Below are 20,378 nucleotides of genomic sequence, written 5' to 3'. Positions count from 1 at the left end.
CTTTGCACTGAATATGAGAAACTTAAAGAGATGAGAAACAAAGGTGGAGCGTCTAATTAAACAAGGATAAAATTAGGAGTTTGTTTTACTCTTATAACATGGTTAACTGTGTCACGGCCGTGCTGGACACTCTCGCTGATATAGACGCATTGTCTTTTCGACAGTTCCTGGCAGTTTTGGCAGCGAAGCTGAAACAAAAACAGAGAAGTAGAAAGTAAGATTACTTGATCTTCATATAACAAAATGAAAGTCTATGAAACTTATAATCTACCTTTAAAAAAATGTGGCATGTTTTCATCATCTGCTCCACCGTTTGGAACCATGGTGGCAGTGTGGCTCAACCTAGCACTGATTTCTAGTAGAAATTTCATATTTGCCTTTCTGCCTTTCTAGTAGAATATAGGTGTTAAAGTACTCTAGTTTCAAGTGAGAATTGAGGGGAGGAACAACACTCTTATATAGGAGTAAGCATGTGATATTGGGCATATTTTGATATGTGTTGATGTTACTTTACCCATGTTTTAACCATTTTTTGATGCTATTTGATATTTAAAATGTCCAACATGGTTTAATTATTGGTTTTATGACTAATTGACTTGTGTATGATGAATTAGGGTGTTTGGAGTGCAAATATATGAAGAAAAGGTGCTCTAGGTAGAGAAAGAGGGGTTGGATGCGTCGCATTCAATCTAGAGAAAAAAATTAGATTTCGTGCACCCTTAGCAGTGAAGTCGGCCCATAGCATCCACACCTGGGCAAAGCTGAGAAGGAGGAACAAAGGGTGGATGCGACGCATCCACCCTAGCATGCGAAGCTGAGAAGTGGAGGACGAGGTGGATGCGACGCATCCACCCCAGCATCAATCCCTGTAGCCAAGTCGGATTAGGAATAGGAGAACTTTGGCCCACGATTTTTGTACGCAATATATAAGCCAAAAACGCCTCTTTTAGGGCATCTAACATATTGGAAAGAGGGAAAAGGCCACGACAAAGCTGGGGAACCACAGAATTCATCTTGAGTTCTTATTTTTCCTTCTTTTATTGATTATTATGCACTGTTGTGAATTATTTGATGATTGCATGAACATGAGTGGCTAAGAACCCTATTGTTCTAGGGTCATGGGTATACATGAATGTTGATGTTTGAAGTTTAATTTGACGAAGTTGATTTTATCATATTGAGTTGGTTATTTAATTCTGTTTTTAATTATTTTACTGAGTAGCTAACAGTGAAATACTATCTACGAATCTAGAGTTGAACTCGAAACTGAGAACTCTAGATTGCATATAGAATTAAATAGAGCAAGTTCTTAAACCCAGGTATCGGGGAACGGATTCGCAATTGGGATAGACATATACCTAATTGCCTTGCTCGGTTGCAATACAGGAATTGTAAATGCGTGCTTGTTAATCTTAATTCCATAGACATATAGGTATTAAGTTAGCTTGAATAGGTGAGTAAGGGTTCGACAGATTCTTAAGAGTAATATCAACCCTGTCAATCAACAATCCAGATAAATCAATTAGTTATTTTAAGCTAAGAATGCAACATGATTGTTAGATAACCTGTGATCCTGGAATATTATCTCCCATTGATTGTCATTTAAAACTATTTAAGTGTTGTGTTGATTTCTAGTAATTCTTTACTTGATAGTCTTTTGGTAGTAAATTAGACAATTATCTATTTTATAAGAAATCGCTTGAATCGATAAGCTATTTGAGTTTGAATTAGTCAAAAGTTAATCATAAGTCTTCGTGGGAACGATAATTTATTCACTACTCTATTACTTGATGACCGTGTATACTTGCGTGAGTGTGTTTGGTCGCAACAGCATGTGAGAGAAAATGTGAGTGGGGGTGTAGAATGGTGAATTATTGGTGCATAAATTGTATGTGTTCAACATTATTAGTGTCTAAAATACCTATTTAGTGCTAGAAAATGATACTAATATAATAAATTAAGCATAAATATTATACACACGGAAGTGGAAATTTTTTTAATATTAATTAGAATAACACGGATGATGGAAATACTGAATAAATGAAAGAAGATTGGTTGAGAATATCTATCATAGACCGGCTATCCCAACTATCAGAGAGAAATAAAGGAACTTTAGTCTATGATAAAATATTACTTGACATCCCGTATTTATATTAGTTTATTAATTAATTATAAGTCATATCAACTTGAGTACTATGATTAAGTATTTTAATAAGGTGAGAATATACATATGACAAACGATAGTTAAATGAGAAAATTTTATGTATAAAAACATATGCTACACGTTATGATTTCTATCAACCCTCTTCATAATTAGAAAAGCATGCCTATATAAGCTGAATTCTCAAAGTTCTCATATATAGGCAGTGTTAGAATTTGAACTTGTGAGTTAAGAATTATATTTCTTTGAAGTTGTTGAATTTTAAATTAATAACTTGTATATATTAAATAAATTTATAAGACAAATACAAAATTTGGACTGAAATTAATTGGTTCGACCAAACTTATAAGATGGTCTCTAGCTCCGTCCCTATTCTCATATATAATAGGTAATTTTCTAAGTCTAAAAAGTTGTACTAGCTAGTGAAGATAAACCAGGCGAAAATGCTCTTATAAGCATCAAAAATAAATATTGAGTTTTTCTCTTCTTCAGTTTTTGGCTTTTTGACAGTTGATGTGTATATATGAGCATTTTGGTGCTGTTTTTTTTTTTTTTTTTTGTTATATATCCCCATGCCATAATTAACTATGCTAATATTCTGTTTCTTTAAATTTCTTTTTAGAGGACGTGGATTATATATAAGGCGTAGGACTTCCAAGTTTTGAACTCTGTTGTTAACTTGTCAAAAGAACATGAATTATATGTTGACAATTTGAGGATTACAGTAAAAGAGTAAAAGGAAAATATATTTGACATTGTAATGAATAAAGTTAAACATCCGCTAAAGGTGGTTTACAAGAGTGGGTTTCTCTAGTAGTAAGTACCCTTAACTTCCAACACAAGAGGTTGTGAGTTCGAGTCACCCCAAGAGCAAGGTAGAGAGTTATTGGAGGGAAGGATATTGAGGGTTTATCGGAATCAGCCTCTCTACCTCCGGTAGGGATAAGACAAACAAAAGAAGAAAATAGTAAAGAAGTAAAATGAAAGGAATGAAATCAACAGAAAATCTGAGATGAAGTTACTATCTTTCTTTTATCAACAGAAAATAAGTCCCATCCCTTTTTAAGAATTTGACCAGTTGAAAAATGTCCCATATTCCCACAAATGTCCGGCCACAACACACAAATCGCTCTGTAGAAAGAATACGGTAAAAGCAAAGGCATATAGTGCATGCCCTGAGCAGAGATTACAACTAGTACTTTACTTCTTATTTTTGGTGTATGCGTTTTGAATAAAAACATCAATAGTAGCGGTAGGAATAAACATGAAGGGCTAATCTTGGCATAAAAATTTAGTACCCTTTTATCCTTTGTTTGGTTATTAATTTTGGGATAAATTATCCCAAAATTAATAATAGTACTGGGATAACTTATACCTGCGAGAGGGTGGCTGAATACTAATCACATGATAAGTTATCTTAGGATTAATACAACATACCAAACAGTCAATAAAAAATAATACTCGGATAACTAATTTCAGCATAACTAATCCTAATATAACTATTAACTCATCCCAACATAACTAATTCTAGCATAACTTGTCTTCAACCAAACGACCCCTTAGTTATCCCTGCAGTATTATTTGGTTGGGAAATAAATTATCCTAGGATTAATTATCTCGAGATTAATAATCCTGTGATAGTTATCTCACTTTCCCATAGGGATAAAAATAACACTACAATCTCGCGATTAGTTATACCGCTATTTTTTCCAACAAAATATGAGATAAACTTATCTCAAATTTAATTACGAAATTAATTATCTCTTATCTCTCGTACCAAACGATCGCTTAATGCTGCAATGTTGTTCCTGACAAAGTCCAAACCAAGTTAATTGAACAAGTAGACGAATGCATAAACCAAGTGAAGCAATAATTGAAGTCTAATATATAATGGAGAAAACTGAAGGGAAACAATCAATTACGCAGAGATATAAATCACACCGGTAAAAGGGAGAAAAGAAATTAATACCTCTTTGCAATTAAATACAAATATATGACCCTTTGAATAGTTGAACTTTTCCTCAAGAAAGGAAACGAATTCCTTACTGACGCAGCAGTACCGAGGATATTTTTTTCCGACGCTATTCCGAAGGACTTTCCGACGGAGTCCCTCAGTACTTTTGAACTTTTTAATTTTTATTTTTTTAAAATATAACCGACGGACAACTCTCGGTAAGTAATGATACTTTGACCGATCAAAATTTAATTGGTTGTACCGATGCACTCCGTCGGTAATTTACCGATGGACTCCCTCGGAACATTTTGTATTTATATTTTTGAATTATTTTTTTAGGTACCGACGGTGTCTCTCGGTACTTTTAAAAAAAATAAATGAAAAAGAAAATAAAGTTATCGACGTTCTCAATCCTACTGTATTTACATAATATTTTGAATTTTGTTTTTACAGTACCGATGAACTTCCGTCGGTAACTTAAATAAATAATCTTATAGATAATTATTTTGTATTTTTTATTACACAATACCGAGAGAGGTCGTTGGTAAGTCTCTCGGTAAGTATTTACTTAATTATCTTAGTGATTGATTAGCCTATTTATTGAAATTTACACTAAGTGGAGGTAATACACTACTTAAAATATATTAGTGATAATTAGCTTAGTAATTTATAATTACACAAAGTAAAAGTGAATTTATAGTATCCTTAACTACATTGATTAACCTATACATTAATAATTACACACTAAGAAGAAGTGTATTAGTCGTTTCCGTAAGAAATATTAGTGATGGTTTATCTTATAAATTAATAATTACTGTAAGTAGAAGTGTATTAATGGTGTCCTTAAGTAACGTTAACAATTGATTATCATACACATTGATAATATACTAAGCAAAAGTGTATTGATTGTATTTAGCTTGTTGATTGATAATTACAGGAAGTATAAGTGTATTAATAATATATATGTAAGTAATGTTGGTGATTGATTAGCCTATATACATTGATAATAACACTAAGTATTAGTTAACTAGTGGCATCCTTATATAAGTAACGTTAGTGATTGATTAGCCGATACATTGATAATTATATACTAAATGGAAGTGTATTAATGCTATTTGTGAGAAATGTTTGTGATTGTTTATCTTTAGTTTGATAATTAAAGTAAGTAGAGGTTTATTAGTGATATCCTTAAGTAATATTAGTGGTATCCTGAAGTAACGCTAGTGATTCATTAGCATATATATTGATAATTATACTAATTAAGTAGAAGTGTATTAGTATAGTCTTAAAAACTATTACTGATTGATTATCTTATGCATTAAGAATTACACTAAGTAGAAGTGTATTAGTAATATTAATAAAAAATATTAGCGATTGATTAGCTTATAAATTTATAATTACATAAAGTAGATGCATATTAGTTGTAAATATTGAGTTTAAGGACGAGGTCCTTGTGGTGAAATATTTATGAGTTTAAAATTCTCCCTTGTGAAATTTAATTTGTGCAATAATATTAGTATGGAGTCATGCCTGTTAGGCTTATTTGATAATGCTTGTATATTTTCTGTTCATATTCATCCATTTTTGTGCTGTAAATATTGAGTTTAAGCCTATGAGGTGGGTGTCCAGGTGACGTTAAATGTGACTCATTAATCCGAGTAAGTAATCATGAGGTCTTCATGCCTCACGTTCTGTTGTCAGTATTGTAAAAATTCGAAACAAGGTGATGATTAATATAAGATTAATTGATGATACTGGAATTAATTATGAACAGCTTTTAAGACCAGAGATGTGGTGATGAGCATACATATGATGTGCTTCATGTCCTTATATCATTATGATATGGCAATGTTGAGATTAATGTTATTGATATATACCCTGTGGTATTTTGTTGGGTTGTGGATATGTTGTTAGGAGTTGTTTGGGTGTTCCTCTGGCAGGTGGATAGGCCCAATTACAAGGGAGACTCTGCAGAAATTTCTGAAAAATATTTGCGAGTTAGTAAAATTTGGGAGATTGAGATTTGCGAAGGAAGAGATGAATTACGTTATGTGTTTGAGGGCGAATGATCCTAAGCGGGGAATAATATAGCACCCAGAGAAAGTTTTGAATTACTTCAACACTATTGAAAAAATTTATATGTGCATAGGCACGAGTTGCTATAGCCAGTTGAGACTAACACTGTGCATTGTTGTGAGAAATCAGGCATTTTGGAAATGATCGGAGAGTTAGGGACTTTGCTTTAAAGCTTATAAGAATGGAGAAAAGAAATAATCTCAATTGAGATGGTGTTGTCGGACCCGTGTTAAATTGCAGGAATGTAAAATCACTCACAAGTATGTGTGCAAGAATATACTCAGTAATTTAAAGTCCTCAGAAAGATTCTTAGCACATTCGAGGATGAACGTTTGTTTAAGAGGTGGAGAATGTAACGACCCGACTTGTCGTTTTAAAAATTAACGCCCCGTTCAGTGACTTAAGGTTTCGAGCAGCCTCACAATATGTATTATGACTCGCGTGTGTGGTTGAGTTAGATTTACGGATGATTCGGAGTGATTTGGGACACTTAGTCCCTAAGACGGAAGCTTAAGTCTTAGGATTTTGACAATAGTCATAACTGTGTGAAGACGACTCCGGATTGGAGTTCCGACGATTCTGTTAGCTCTGTTGGGTGATTTTGGACTTAGAAGCGTGTCCGGACTGTGAATCCGAGGTCTGTAGCCAATTTAGACTTGAAATGACGAAAGTCAAATTTTTGGAGAATTGGACCGGAAGTGGACTTTTTTATATCGGGGTCGGAATGCGATTCCAAGAGTTGGAACTGCTCCGTTATGTTATTTGGGACTTGCCTGCAAAATTTGACGTCATTCCGGGTTGGTTTGATAGGTTTCGGCACGAGTTTTAGAAGTTGAAAGTTTTAGAAGTTCATAAGTTTGATTTGTGGTGCGATTTGTATTTTCGGCATAATTTGATGTGATTTGAAACCTCGAGCGAGTTCGTGATATGTTATGGGACTGGTTGGTATGATTGGACGGGGTCCCAAGGGGCTCGGGTATGTTTCGGGGTGGTTTCGGACCAAATTGGAGTTGTTTGGACTGTTGTTGCTGAAGTCTGGTTTCCTTCTTCGCGAACACGAAGGGAGTCCCGCGAACGCGAAGAGGAATTTGAGGGGCTGATGATTTGTCCTTCGCGAACGCGAAGCTATGAACGCGAACGCGAAGAAGGAGCAGGGCAAGCCTTCGCGAACGCGGCCCAGGCAACGCGAACGCGAAGAAGAAAGGAAGATAGGGGCCTGGGATCGTTTGGCCTTTGTGAACGCGAAGAGTGAAACTCGAACGTGAAGGAGTTGGTCAGCTGGTCATCGCGAACGCGACGAGGGGTTCACGAATGCGAAGAGGAAATGATGGGGCAGAAACAACTGGCCTTCGCGAACGCGATGAGGAGGTCGCGAACGCGATGAAGGATTTGAGGCAGTTGGGTTTTGGCCATCGCGAACGCGAGGCAATGGTTGCGAACGCGAAGAAGGCCTATCTGGGCAGAATTAAAAGTCCCAAAAATGGGGGTTTGAGTTCATAACTCAAGATCAAAGTTGGAGCTCGGTAGAAGGCAATATTTGGATAGATTCTTGCGTGGGTGTTTGGGGTAAGTGATTCGTATCTAGTTTTGATTAATTTCCATGATTATGTCTTTGAATCCATCGTTTAATTCGGATTTGATGGAGGAAAAATCAAACTTTTTTGTAAAATCTTCCAAAAACGAAAATTTAAGATTTGAAAGTCGAGTTGTTATTGGAATTTGATAAAATTGGTATGGTTGAACTCGTATCGGAATGAGTATTCGGATTTCATGAAAATTATGTCGGGGTCCCGCGTTGACTTTTTGGAATAAATTTTTATATCGACGTATTATTACCGGAATTGTTTCCGATGAATTTTAATGAAGTTATACAATTAATTTGGATAGATTTGAGCTATCAGGAGGTCAATTCAAGGAAGAAGGCAATTTTGGAACATCGGCATAACTTCAAAGAGGTAAGTGTCTTTCTTAACCTCGAGTGGGAGAAATTTCCCTTAGGCATTGAGTCTTATGTGCAACTTGGGTAATTGAAAAGTACGCAAGGTGACGAGTACGAACTTGGTTTATATGTGCAAATTTTATTGAGTTAAAAGTCTTGAGCATATTGTGGAGTAAATTGGATAATTGTTGACATGTATTTAATCATCTACTTGTCGTGCCTAAACCCTTGTTGTTGACTCTGTTGTTATATGACAATGTGATGTGATTGTTATTTGATTATTTATGAAATTTCGTGAATTTGCTAGTTTGATAATTATTGCAATTTAATTTTATTTTAGATTTTCTCCTCTGCAAATAATTAATTAAATGATCTTAAAAAGAGGTGTTTATATAATTATTGAAAATTTGATCTTTTTTGAAGACTTTGCTTTATGTTGAGTAATTTCTATCTCTATTGATTGTTTATGGGTGTTGTACACATTGTGTAGAGCATTTGGCTATTTACTGTGAAATTAATTGACATGGTTGTAGCTTTGAAATTTGGTTGTGGTCATTGGGCAAATTATGATATGAATTGATTTTTGTTATGTTGTTGTGATAATTTCCTATGTAAAATGTTTTGTGTGAGTTGTTATTTTGGGGAGATAAGGGTGGCATTTCACTGTTGATATTATGTGGTTAGAATGGTGGCATTTCACTGTTGTGTTTGTTGGCTATTGATATTGTCTGGGCGGAGTGATAAGGGTGGCTAAAGGAGAGATACGGGTGGTAATAGGAGCGATAAGGGTGGCTATTGATATTGTCTGGGCGGAGCGATAAGGGTGGCAATAGGAGCGATAAGGGTGGCTATTGATATTGTCTGGGCGGAGCGATAAGGGTGGCAATAGGAGCGATAAGGGTGGCTATTGTCAGGGACGATATGTGATGATGTGGGGTTGTGGTGTTGGTAATTTTCATGTGATGTTGTGATTTTTCTTGTGTTTATTTTTTTATACCTTGTGCGACTTGTCTTATTGTTAGTAAATTGATAATAATCTGATTTATATTGAAATTGGGAGCCTGTGGCTATTGCCAGGCGGTTTATAAAATAAAATATGGGCACGAGGTGCCGTGAATTGTGATATGAAATGGGGATATTGACACGTGAATTGTCCGTGCAGTTGTGATATAAAATGTGGGCACGAGGTGCTGTGATAAAATGGTAATGATATTTGGCACGTGAATTGTTCATGCAGTTGTGATATGAAATGAGGGCACGAGGTACCGGGCAAATATGATGATTTAATTATGGGCACGAGGTGCCGTGGAAATATGAAAATGGGTTGAGACCCGTATATACGAAAAATATAAAAATGGGATGAGACCCGTATTTTAATGATTTTGAAATAAGGTGTCACACGGTGTTTTTTTAATTGAAAGAATTATATTCAAAATATTTATTTGAAAGGATTTTTACTTAGAAAGTATCATATAAAAGAATTGTATTTTGAAAGAAATTTATTTAGGAAATTGTATTTGAAAAGATTTATTGAAAGAATTATATTTGAAAAATAATTATTTGAGAGAATTATATTTGAAAGAGAGTTATCTGGAAGAACTATGTGAAAGACATTTATTTGAAGGACTTGATTTAATTGGGTGTAATTGTATTTATTAATTGTTGAGTGATATTAATGGTGTTCTTGTTGTCTGTTGTGCATATCACTGGTTGTTTTATCCTGCCTTTATTATTATTTGTTTCCTATTATTTTGTATAATATTTTGCACAAGTTATTAGACTAGTGAGTGTCTTGACTATACCTCGTCTCTACTCCATTGGGGTTAGTCTTGATACTTACTGGGCACCGCTGTGGTGTGCTCACTCTATACTTCTGCACATTTTTGTGCAGAGCCAAGTATTGAAGATATCGGACTTGAGCAGAGTTAAAGCGCGATCATAAGGATTCAAGGTAGAGTTGCTTGGCCGTCCCAGTCCCTTGGAGTCTTTTCATTTCATTGTACTGTTAATTTGTAATCAAACAGTATTGTATATTCGGTCCTCGTGATCATTCCATGTATTCAGTTAGGGTTCGTGACTCAGTACTACCAGTCTTGGGAGGTTGTGTATTGTAATTAATTCCGCTGTTAGATTTTTTAAAAAATGACTTCAAAATGTAATAGAAATCGGCTTACCTAGTCTTAGAGACTATGTGCCATCACGACGCCTAAGGTGGGAGTTTGGGTCATGACAGATGGAGATAAAATATACAGTGAAGGATGGCTATATAGAAATTCCAATATACAATGATATGAGTATGCACTTGTATATGGAGATGAAAAAGTAAATCCTGGATATCACTGAATATCTATTATGCATAACTTTGAAAACTGTATAATCAAGTGCTGAATGCTCATATTCAAGTTCATACATAGGTGGCAACTTACTCGCAACAACTTCAACTGGTTTACAATGTGAGAACGTAGAAGAAGTACACAGAACTAATATTGTTGAGATGACGGATAATCATGGAAAAGAAGATAAAATTGAGATATTGAAGGGAAATTGTATAATAGACAATCCACAACATGAAGAAATTGTAGAAGGCCAGCTGTATTGGGATAAAGATACACTTATTAGTGTAATAAAGCACTACACAATACGAGAAAAATTTCAATTTATAGTGGATAGATCATCTACAACAAGGTATGATTTCTACTTATGAGATTGTACTTCTCTGTAATTTTGTGTATACTGCTTGTAAAATTTTTTGTAATTATTGTATAATGAGATTGCATATATATATATATATATATATATATATATATATACTGCTTGTTTATTTAAGACACAAGTGTAAAAATCCGAAGAAGTGCATTATCATAACATTATATTTTAAATAGGTATTGTCTTATATCCGTGGATAAAAGTTGCAAATGGAGTCTTAGATCTTCAAGTCTACACAAATCAAATGTCTTCAAGGCTAGAGGGTTCAATGATGTTCACACTTGCCCAGAGACGAGTAAACTGTTTTCATAACGTCATGTTACTTCGTCAGCCATTGCAAAAATGATTTGCAACAAAAATGCCAATCCAAAAATAATATACACTCCGAAAGACATCATGAGTGATATGAAATAACAGTATGGGATTAGTATGAGTTATGTAAAAGCTTATAGAACAAAAGAAAAGGCATTTGAACTGCTAGGAGGGATACCACACGAATCTTATAGAAAACTGCCGGGTCACTTGTATATGATAAATATGACAAATTCTGGATCTTTCACAATGTTACATAAATCAGAGGACATGCGCTTCATGTATGTTTTTGTCGTACTAAATGCATCAATCATAGGATGGAAATACTGCTACCCTATTGTAGTGGTTCATGGGACATTCTTCAAATCATCACACAGGGGAACAATGTTAACAGCTAGCGCACAAGATGCGGCAGGTGAATATGTCGCAGACTCGTATAATAATTATATATGGTATAGATAGTTCTTATACGTGTATAATAAAAATAACATGTAGATGCTTTCTTATTTGCTTAACCAGGTAAAAGTTTTCCACTAGCATACGCTGTTGTCGATTCTGAAAACGTTGCTTCGTGGGAATGGTTTTTTGAAATGTTTAGACAGGCTTTTGGGGAAAGGGAAAGGATGTGCATCGTATCCGATCATCATGCAAGCATATTGAGGGGTGCTTCGATTGTGTATCCAGAGGTATCTCACTGTGTATGCATCTATCATATTTGGAATAACATAAAGAAGCAGTTCAAGAAGAATCATGACCGGCTGAGGGAAGTATTTTTTGCAATGGCCAAAGCATACAAAATTGAAGATTTTAATCTCCTCATGCAAGATATGGACAACATTGATAAGAGGGCAAGGGGTTACCTGTTCCAAGTTGGTTATGAAAAGTTCTCCATAGCGCATTCCACTGTTAATATATCCATGGTGATTACTTCAAATATTGTCGAGTCACTCAATGCAAGAAAGGAAGAGGCAAGAGAGCTACCAATCATGAGTTTGCTGGATTACATGATGAATTTTGTTATGGAATGGAATAATACAAATAGATTGACTGCAATGAGTACATTTACTGGCCTAGGAAAAACATATAACGAAGTACTGAAGGAAAATATCTATTTGTCTCAGAAGATGACGGTAAATATTCTTTTATCATGTCTTACTTCATACGCCTGAATAACATACTTTAACAAAAGTGCATTAATACTTGTCATATCCCTCTTTTACTAATGATATTTATTTAAATTTAGGTGAGGCCTTCAACTGATTATGTATATGTAGTAATGGATGCTGAACCAAGGCAGATCATAGTCTGCATGCAAAAAAGGGAATGCTAGTGCAAACGATTTCAAGTGGATGAGATTCCTTGTCCACATGCTATGGCAGTATTGGATTACACATACATATGAGGACCCAAATATTGTTCTGCCTATTACACCAAGGAATACTTCAAGAAGACATATGAAGTGCCAGTTAATCCACTTGCAGATGAAACTACATGGGACCTTCCAACAAAGGTGTTAGATAATGTGGTCCTAGCACCGATAGTGAAGGGCAAACTAAGAAGACCAACGAAGTCGCGACGCAAGGGACTTTATGAATATTTGTATACTGAAACAGTTACCTGTGGACTATGTGGAAAACAAGGACACAACAGAAGAACATGCAGGAATGCTCAAGACAACTAGTAGATGTTGCTACAATGATTTAGTATTTTGTAACATTTTTTCTTGTGAATGTTAAAATTAGAATATTGGAAAAATAATGAGATTTGCAATCAGATTCTCTCTGATGTATGAATAAAGATGCTACTTTTGTCGTAATGAAAGTAATGGTAGGAGTTTTATTCCAAATACTATTATAGATGTCATTATACAAAATATTATATAAAATAAATGACAATATACAAAATATATACAAAACATATTGTCACTATACAAAATATATACAAAACAAACTATCACTATCCAAAAAAATATACAAAATAGATTGTCATTATATAATTTATATATAATATTTTCTTCCTATACAAAAAACATACAAAATAAATAGTCGCTATACAAAACATATACAAAATAGATGTCACTATACAAAAAATATATACAAAAAAGTCTATCACTATACAAAACATATACAAAAGGACTGTTACTATATAAAAATTATATAAAATAGACTGGCGCTATACAGTTTATATACAGTTTAGCTGCCCCAAAATTTCATTCACAAAACTTCCTATAATAACTTAGCAACACTAGCTAAATTTGCAAAACTTGTTGAAACAGATTAAAACTATATAAATTATAAAACTAAAACTGTAGAAAAGTCAAAACTACACAAAATCTGAAACTTTAATAATTTCACTATTAACTGAAAACAAACAAGTCACAATTAAAAGTAATATTCAACATTAGCATTTCAAACATATTGTACAAAAACATCCCAAAATAAAAAGCATAACGCGTGATATAAGTATGCAACTGTATTCAATCATAAGACAATATCAGAACCAAACTACTTCATCTTAAAACTACATGTGATTTTTCTACTAAACTATCCCTTTTTCTTGCCCTTCAACTTGCCCTTTTTCTTGATATCCTTCAAAGTCTCGTCATCTCCAACGACATGCAACTTGCTCTTTTTCTTGATATCCTTCATAGGCTCGTCATCACAAACGGCATGCGTCTTGCCCTTTTTCTTGCTATCCTTCAAAGCCTTGTCATCAACAACGGAATGCGACTTGCCCTTTTTCTTGTTATCCTTTTTTGTCAGATCTTTCAATCTACCAGTAGACTCATCATCACTAACTGCATGTCCTCTTTGTTTATTCACTAGAAAATCCCATAGCAATATACCATATCGGTTCCGTATCCCATCAATATCAATAGCTTTAGAAATACTGCTGCCTTGAATGATGTACTCAGCAAATGCAATAACCTAAACACCACAGTCACTACATACAAGGTTACACATAAACATTGAATAAGTTAGTATAATATCCAAATAGGAATTCATGTACAAAAATTAAATAAGAATAAAAAATATTCAATAATAATTTACGTGGTATCTTGCGTTGGCAACCCATCAACGAGATGAATCTCAAAAGGATCAATGGCGGGGATTCCCATAGGATTCTACTTTGTGTCCCAAAAACCAATACGATGAAGGAAATATGGGAGCAACACTGAGTATGGCTCAATTGATCTCCGAACTGCACTATTCTTCCGCGCTCCACTCATGGAATTGTATACATAAATGTGCAGATCTTTGAATAAAAGTCTCGCCAATATCCAGTGCCACTTAACAGACATATTTATAGGGAAAATGACTTCATCAACAGTACACCAAGGAACATTACATCTTAAAAAATACCCAAGTATATACTCAGTAATTGGATTTATTTCAGTAATCAAATTCATGTCTCTGTTTTTCTCCAAAAACTCCTTGTACAAATTCTAAATCAAGCAGTTAAACCAACAGTCGGCAGTTGTGAATCTTACTGAAACATCAATACTGTACTTTCCTTTCTTTCTCAAATAATAAAAAATAACATCAATATGCTGAAATATGAAGAATAAATACACATAGTTAGAAAATTACAGTATGAGAAAACTAAAATGTATATCACCAATTTACATTTTACAATTAAAGCGTTGACTTACTAAATCACACACGGGTAAGCCGGGATATGCAAATGTGAAGAACCATTTTTTTTTCTCCAATATCATCAACTCATAATTCAAAAATTTTATTTATCTTATTACTAATCTATGTATAAACACCGACCCTGATGAATCACGATAAAAAGATATGGTTAATAACACGAAACACGAAAAATAAAGAAGAAAAAAAAGAAAAAGAAAAAACTGAAACATAAAACTTCCGGTGCATTAGTCCTTAAGCCTCTATTGATGTAAGTGTTCCACTTACACAATATTCTGAAATCAACAGGATTGTCAACATTTCCCAGAAAAGGATACTTTATAGTCAAGATGGGCTTCTTTGACTGTTGGCTTATTTTGAACAATTTGGATGGTGCCACCAGAGTCAAATGTGTTCCTGAATGGTGACTTCATGACCCCTGCTGGTTTTCTTTCTCTAGGGATCATTTTAGGTGTGTCATGATCAATAAAAACTATACGATCTTCCTGCATAGTGACAATATTTTTCTCCACTCCTAAACAATCACCATGTACAATATTTTGATTGAAATACTTTTGGGTGATTGCAGTTATTTGAGCTTCAGCATCACTAGTCCAGCCATTGTCCTCAACAACTTCCTCACAACTATTTTTAACAACAACTTGTACAGAATCCTCCACCAAACTCCCCATATTAGTAGTATTTGTATCACAAAACTTCTGGGTGGTTGCAGTGATTTCACGCTCAGCATCCTCAATCCAGGCTTCGTCATCACCAACTCCTTCACTACTTTTTTCAGCTTCTATAGAATCCTTCACCACACCCTCCATAACATCAACAGTTTGCTCTAGACTTACCTCAGTATCAATATTTTTTTACAACTTCCTCACTGTAAATATTTTTTTCCATAACTTCCTCACTACAAAAATTATTCTCTGCAACTTCCTTATTGTAATGACCCAACAAGTCATTTTTACTTTCAAAATCCCCTTCTCTACTATTTACTGCTTAATTTATGCTTTATAATTATTATGTAACTGATCGGGATTGTTAGTTCGGGTCCGGTAAATTTTTAGAATGGATTGGAACACTTAGTTCCAAAGTTTAAAACTTAAGTTGAAAGGTTGGCTGGATGTTGACCTATGCATAAACGACCCCGGAATAGCATTTTGATGATTCCAATGGCTCCGTATGATAATTTTAGACTTAGAAGCGTGTTTGTAATTTTATTTGGAAGTCCGTTGTTAAATTATACATGAAATGGCTAAAACAGGAATTTACGTTTGAAAATTTGACCAGGGAGTTGACTTTTTTATATCGGGGTCGGAATCCAGTTCCAAAAATTTTCATAGCTCTATTATTTCATTTATGACATGTGTGCAAAATTTTAGGTCAATCAGACTTGATTTGATAGGTTTCGGCATCGAATGTAGAAGTTGGAAATTTTAAGTTTCATTAAGCTTGAACTGGAATATGATTCATGGTTTTAGCATTGTTTGATGTGATTTGAGGTTTCGACTAAGTTTGTATGATGTTATAGGATTTGTTGGTGTATTTGGTTGAGATCCCGAGGGACTCGAGTGAGTTTCGGACGGCTAACGGATCATTTTTGGCCGTTGGGAGATAACTGATAATTGTTGGTATTTTTCTTCTAGTTTCCTTATACGCAATCGCATAGGTTCATCCGCGATCGTGTAGGCTTGTTTGGGGCAGTAATATTTTTGTTATTCGCGATCGCGTGAAGAGAGCTGTGACCGCGTAGATATGGGAGTTTGTTATTCACGAACGCGTGAAGAAGGTCGCGATCGCGTAGAGTAAGTTGAGCAGAAGTGGAGGTCACGCGTTTGTGCTTCGCGATCGCGTGGATGAGTTCACTATCGCGTAGGCCTGTGAGTTTGAGCTTCGCGATCGCATGGACAAGTCCGCGATCGCGTAGGGTTAATTTGGGCAGTGGAAAAATTGTGCTTCGCTATCGCATAGAGCAAATGACTGGGCAGAGATTTAAGTTCTGAAAATGGGACTTCGTCCCATTTTCCATTTTTACCGATTTGGAGCTCAGATTGAGGCGATATTTGGGAGAATTTCAGAGAAAACAATGAGGTAAGTGTTCTTAACTCAATATTGGTTAAATTACCCTAATCCATCACTGTTTTTATCATTTAATTGGTGAATTAAGTTGGAAAAGTTTGAAAACCCTCTTGGATAAATTTGAGGATTTGAGGGCCTAATTGTTATCGGAATTTAGTAATTTTGGTATGGCTAGACTCGTGGTCGAATGGGCATTCATATTTCGTAATTTTTGCTGGATTCCAAGACGTGGGCCCCACGGATAATTTTGAGTTAATTTCTGATTTTTATTGAAAAATATAGTATTTTCTTATGAAATTGATTCCTATAATTGTTGGTGACTGTATCAAATTATTTTGGCTAGATTCGAGCCATTCAGAGTTGGATAATCGAGGAAAATGCCTACTAGTGGATTAAATTGGAGCAAGTCGAGGTAAGTCTCTTGCCTAACCTTGTAAGGGGAAAATTACCCCATAGGTGATTTAAATTAATAATTGTTGCTAATTGTGGGGGCTACGTACGCTCGAAGTCACTAGAGTTCGTGCGTAGTTACTATTTATGCTAAAGTCCGGGTAGTTTAAGACTCAAATCATGAATTACGTGTGTTAATTGTATCCTTTATTTAATTAAAGTATTTGAACTATACTTTGAATTGTTAGGGAAAATAGTAAAAGATTGAAATCTGATATACTTGAATTTTTGTATAAATTAATTAATTGTTAAATGAAAATGTACACCTTCTTGCATTAATCTCGTAATATATATATCCTCATTCCGGAGGTACATAAGAAAATGTCCTCCTTTCTTGTTGAGCGGGCTGAATGCCTCGGTAGTATAGATGCATCTATGGATCGTGTCGCACGTCCCTCGGCAGTGTACACGACACTTTGGATCGGACCGTACGACCGTGGCAGAAATCGTGCCTAATAATAATAATTACACGATACCTTGATATTTTAATTGCAGCTTGTGAAGTTAAATAAATGGGGAATTATCGTATTTTAAGAAATTTAATTATTTCTGCTGGTTAAGGAAAATTATTGTAAATTCTATAAATCATATTGATTTAAATATTTATGTTGTTATTTTATTTATTATATTTGACCCTTAGTGAGTGTCAGTCGACCTCTCGTCACTACCTCTTCGAGATTAGGCTTGATACTTACTGGGTACACGTTGTTTACGTACTCATGCTACACTTGCTGCACTTTTTTGTGCAGGACCTGAGACGGATGATATAGTTGGACCTATCGGCGCGCATTCACGTTATCCAGAGGCTTAGTGATGAGCTGTCTTTCTGAGTCATTCTGCAACAACTAGTGCCTCTTCTTGAAATTTTATTCTGTTTATTTTATTTCAGACAGTATTTGGAATTTTTGTGTAATCTACTAGATGCTAATACACTTGTGACACCAGGTATATTGGCACACACTAGTAGAAATTTTGGAATTAATTCTGTTCCTGTATTTTTTTCTAATTTACCAGATCTTTTTATATTGTCTTAATTCTTGCAAGTTGTAAGAGTTTAATTACTCAGTTAATTTTTAAAGAGTTGAATATGTGTTTAAATCACTAGTTGGCTTGCCTAGCTATAGTGTTGGGAGACATCACGACCTATAAATGAAATTGGGTCGTGACAACATGGTATCAGAGCACTAGGTTCACGTAGGTCTCACAAGTTATGAGCAGACCTAATAGAGTCTTGCGGATCGGTACGGAGATGTCTGTACTTATCTTCGAGAGGCTATAGGGTGTTAGGAAACTACCTTTCTTCATCTTCCATCGTGCAATTTATGTAGAACTAAATATCTTTCTCGTATTCTCTCACAGATGGTGAGAACGCGCTCAAATGTGGTTTTAGACCAGGGAAGAGCTACTCCCCCTGTTGTTAAAGGCCGAGGCAGAGGCTGAGGGAGGGCTCCAGCCCGTGGAAGGGGACGAGGACGTCCCAGGATTGTTCCAGTTATGCCAACAGTGGGTCCAGCAGAGGATCCCATTGAGGAACAGGGCGAGGTAACCGTGGCAGAGCTAGCTCAGGTGGATTTCACGTCTGCACTGGGATTCCCGGAGGTCATGGGCCGTATGTTGTGGTTCATGGAAATAATGGCTCAGGCCGGTTTATTTCCGGAAGACCCAACCACATATCAAGCGGGAAGGGGAGCACATACTCCTACCGTACAGGCTCATGGGCAGGCAGCTGCTGTATATCAGACCCAGGGTGCACTACCTATGGGTGGAGCCCATCCAGTGGCAGCAGCTACACCTGAGCCCAGACCATCTGCGACCGCCGAGCCGCAGAAACTATTGGACAGATGGACTAGACTACATCCTCCTGTCTTTGGGGGTGAGCGACATGAGGATCCACAGGACTTCATTGATCGGTGCAGGGACATACTGCACAACATGAGGATATTGGAGTCTCACGGGGTTGACTTTGCTACTTTTCAGCTAGAGGGCAGAGCCCGTAGATGGTGGAAGTCTTATCTTCTTGGCAGACCAGCAGATTCTCCTCCCATGACTTGGGACAGGTTCACTCGTATTTTACTGGACATGTATATTCCACCCTCCCAGAGAGAAGGGTTGCGATTTCAGTTTGAGCAGCTCCAGCAGGGTCAGATGTCAGTGACTGATTATGAGGCGAGGTTCTCTGAGTTATCTCGCCATGCACTTATGATACTCCCTACTGAGGCGGAGAGAGTGTAGAGGTTTGTTGCAGGTTTACATACCAGCATTCAAGCCACTATGGCTCGAGAGGTTGAGATGGGGACTTCTTATGAGTTGGTCGTGGAGATAGCCCGGAGGATTGAGGATGTGCGTCAGCGGAGCCGAGAGCGGGTTATGAGAGATAAGCGATTTAGATATTCTGGAGAGTTCAGAGGTGCTCCATCTGGGGGTAGAGGTCAGTTCGTGAGAGGGCAGTCCAGCAGGCCCCCATATCCTGCACCACCGCCTCCTCGGGGTGCTTAAGTATGACCTTATATCAGTGTTATGCCAGAGAGTTCTTATCGCCCACCAGCTATTCAGGGTTCTTCCAGTGGGTATTCAGGTCACCAGGGTCAGACTTTTAGTTAGTAGCCCATCGCACCGAAAAGTTATTACGAGTGTGGGGATCCTAGTCACATGCAGAGATTCTGCCCTAGGCTTTGGGGTAGATCAATGCAGCGGGGTCAGCAGCCTATGATTACCATACCATTTGCTCCGCTAGTCGTCGGACCACCAAGAGGTGGAGGACAGGTGGGTAGGGGCCGTCTTAGAGGTGGAGGTCAGCCAGGTGGAGGCTAGCCAGTTGGCGCTCCAGCCCGGTTCTATGCTTTTCCGGCCATACCAGATGTAGAGGCCTCAGATGCAGTGATTACAAGTATTATTTCTCTTTGCGGCAAAGATTCCTCCGTATTATTTGATCCAGGGTCTACATATTCCTATGTGTCATCTCTATTTGCTCATTTCCTGGGTGTTTCTCGTGAGTCCTTGAGTACTCCTATTTATGTGTCTACTCATATGGGCGATTCTGTTGTTGTGGATCGGATCTAC

At 36.2% G+C, this 20,378-nt stretch overlaps 1 protein-coding gene across 1 annotated transcript; it reads left to right on the top strand.

Annotated features, from left to right (window-relative positions):
- The first annotated feature begins 11,373 nt into the window (after positions 1 to 11,373).
- Positions 11,374 to 12,478, top strand: LOC104107253 (uncharacterized). Its single transcript, XM_009615996.1, has 3 exons — positions 11,374 to 11,563; positions 11,668 to 12,278; positions 12,392 to 12,478. Exons 1-3 carry the CDS (start codon positions 11,374 to 11,376, stop codon positions 12,476 to 12,478), a joined length of 888 nt encoding a protein of 295 aa, XP_009614291.1.
- The last annotated feature ends 7,900 nt before the right edge of the window (positions 12,479 to 20,378 follow it).

The sequence above is a fragment of the Nicotiana tomentosiformis genome, chromosome 3 (genome assembly GCF_000390325.3).
Source record: "Nicotiana tomentosiformis chromosome 3, ASM39032v3, whole genome shotgun sequence".
In the NCBI taxonomy this organism is placed as follows: domain Eukaryota; kingdom Viridiplantae; phylum Streptophyta; class Magnoliopsida; order Solanales; family Solanaceae; genus Nicotiana; species Nicotiana tomentosiformis.
Note: the sequence above shows the minus strand (reverse complement) of the source record. Positions and strands in the feature narration are given on the sequence as shown.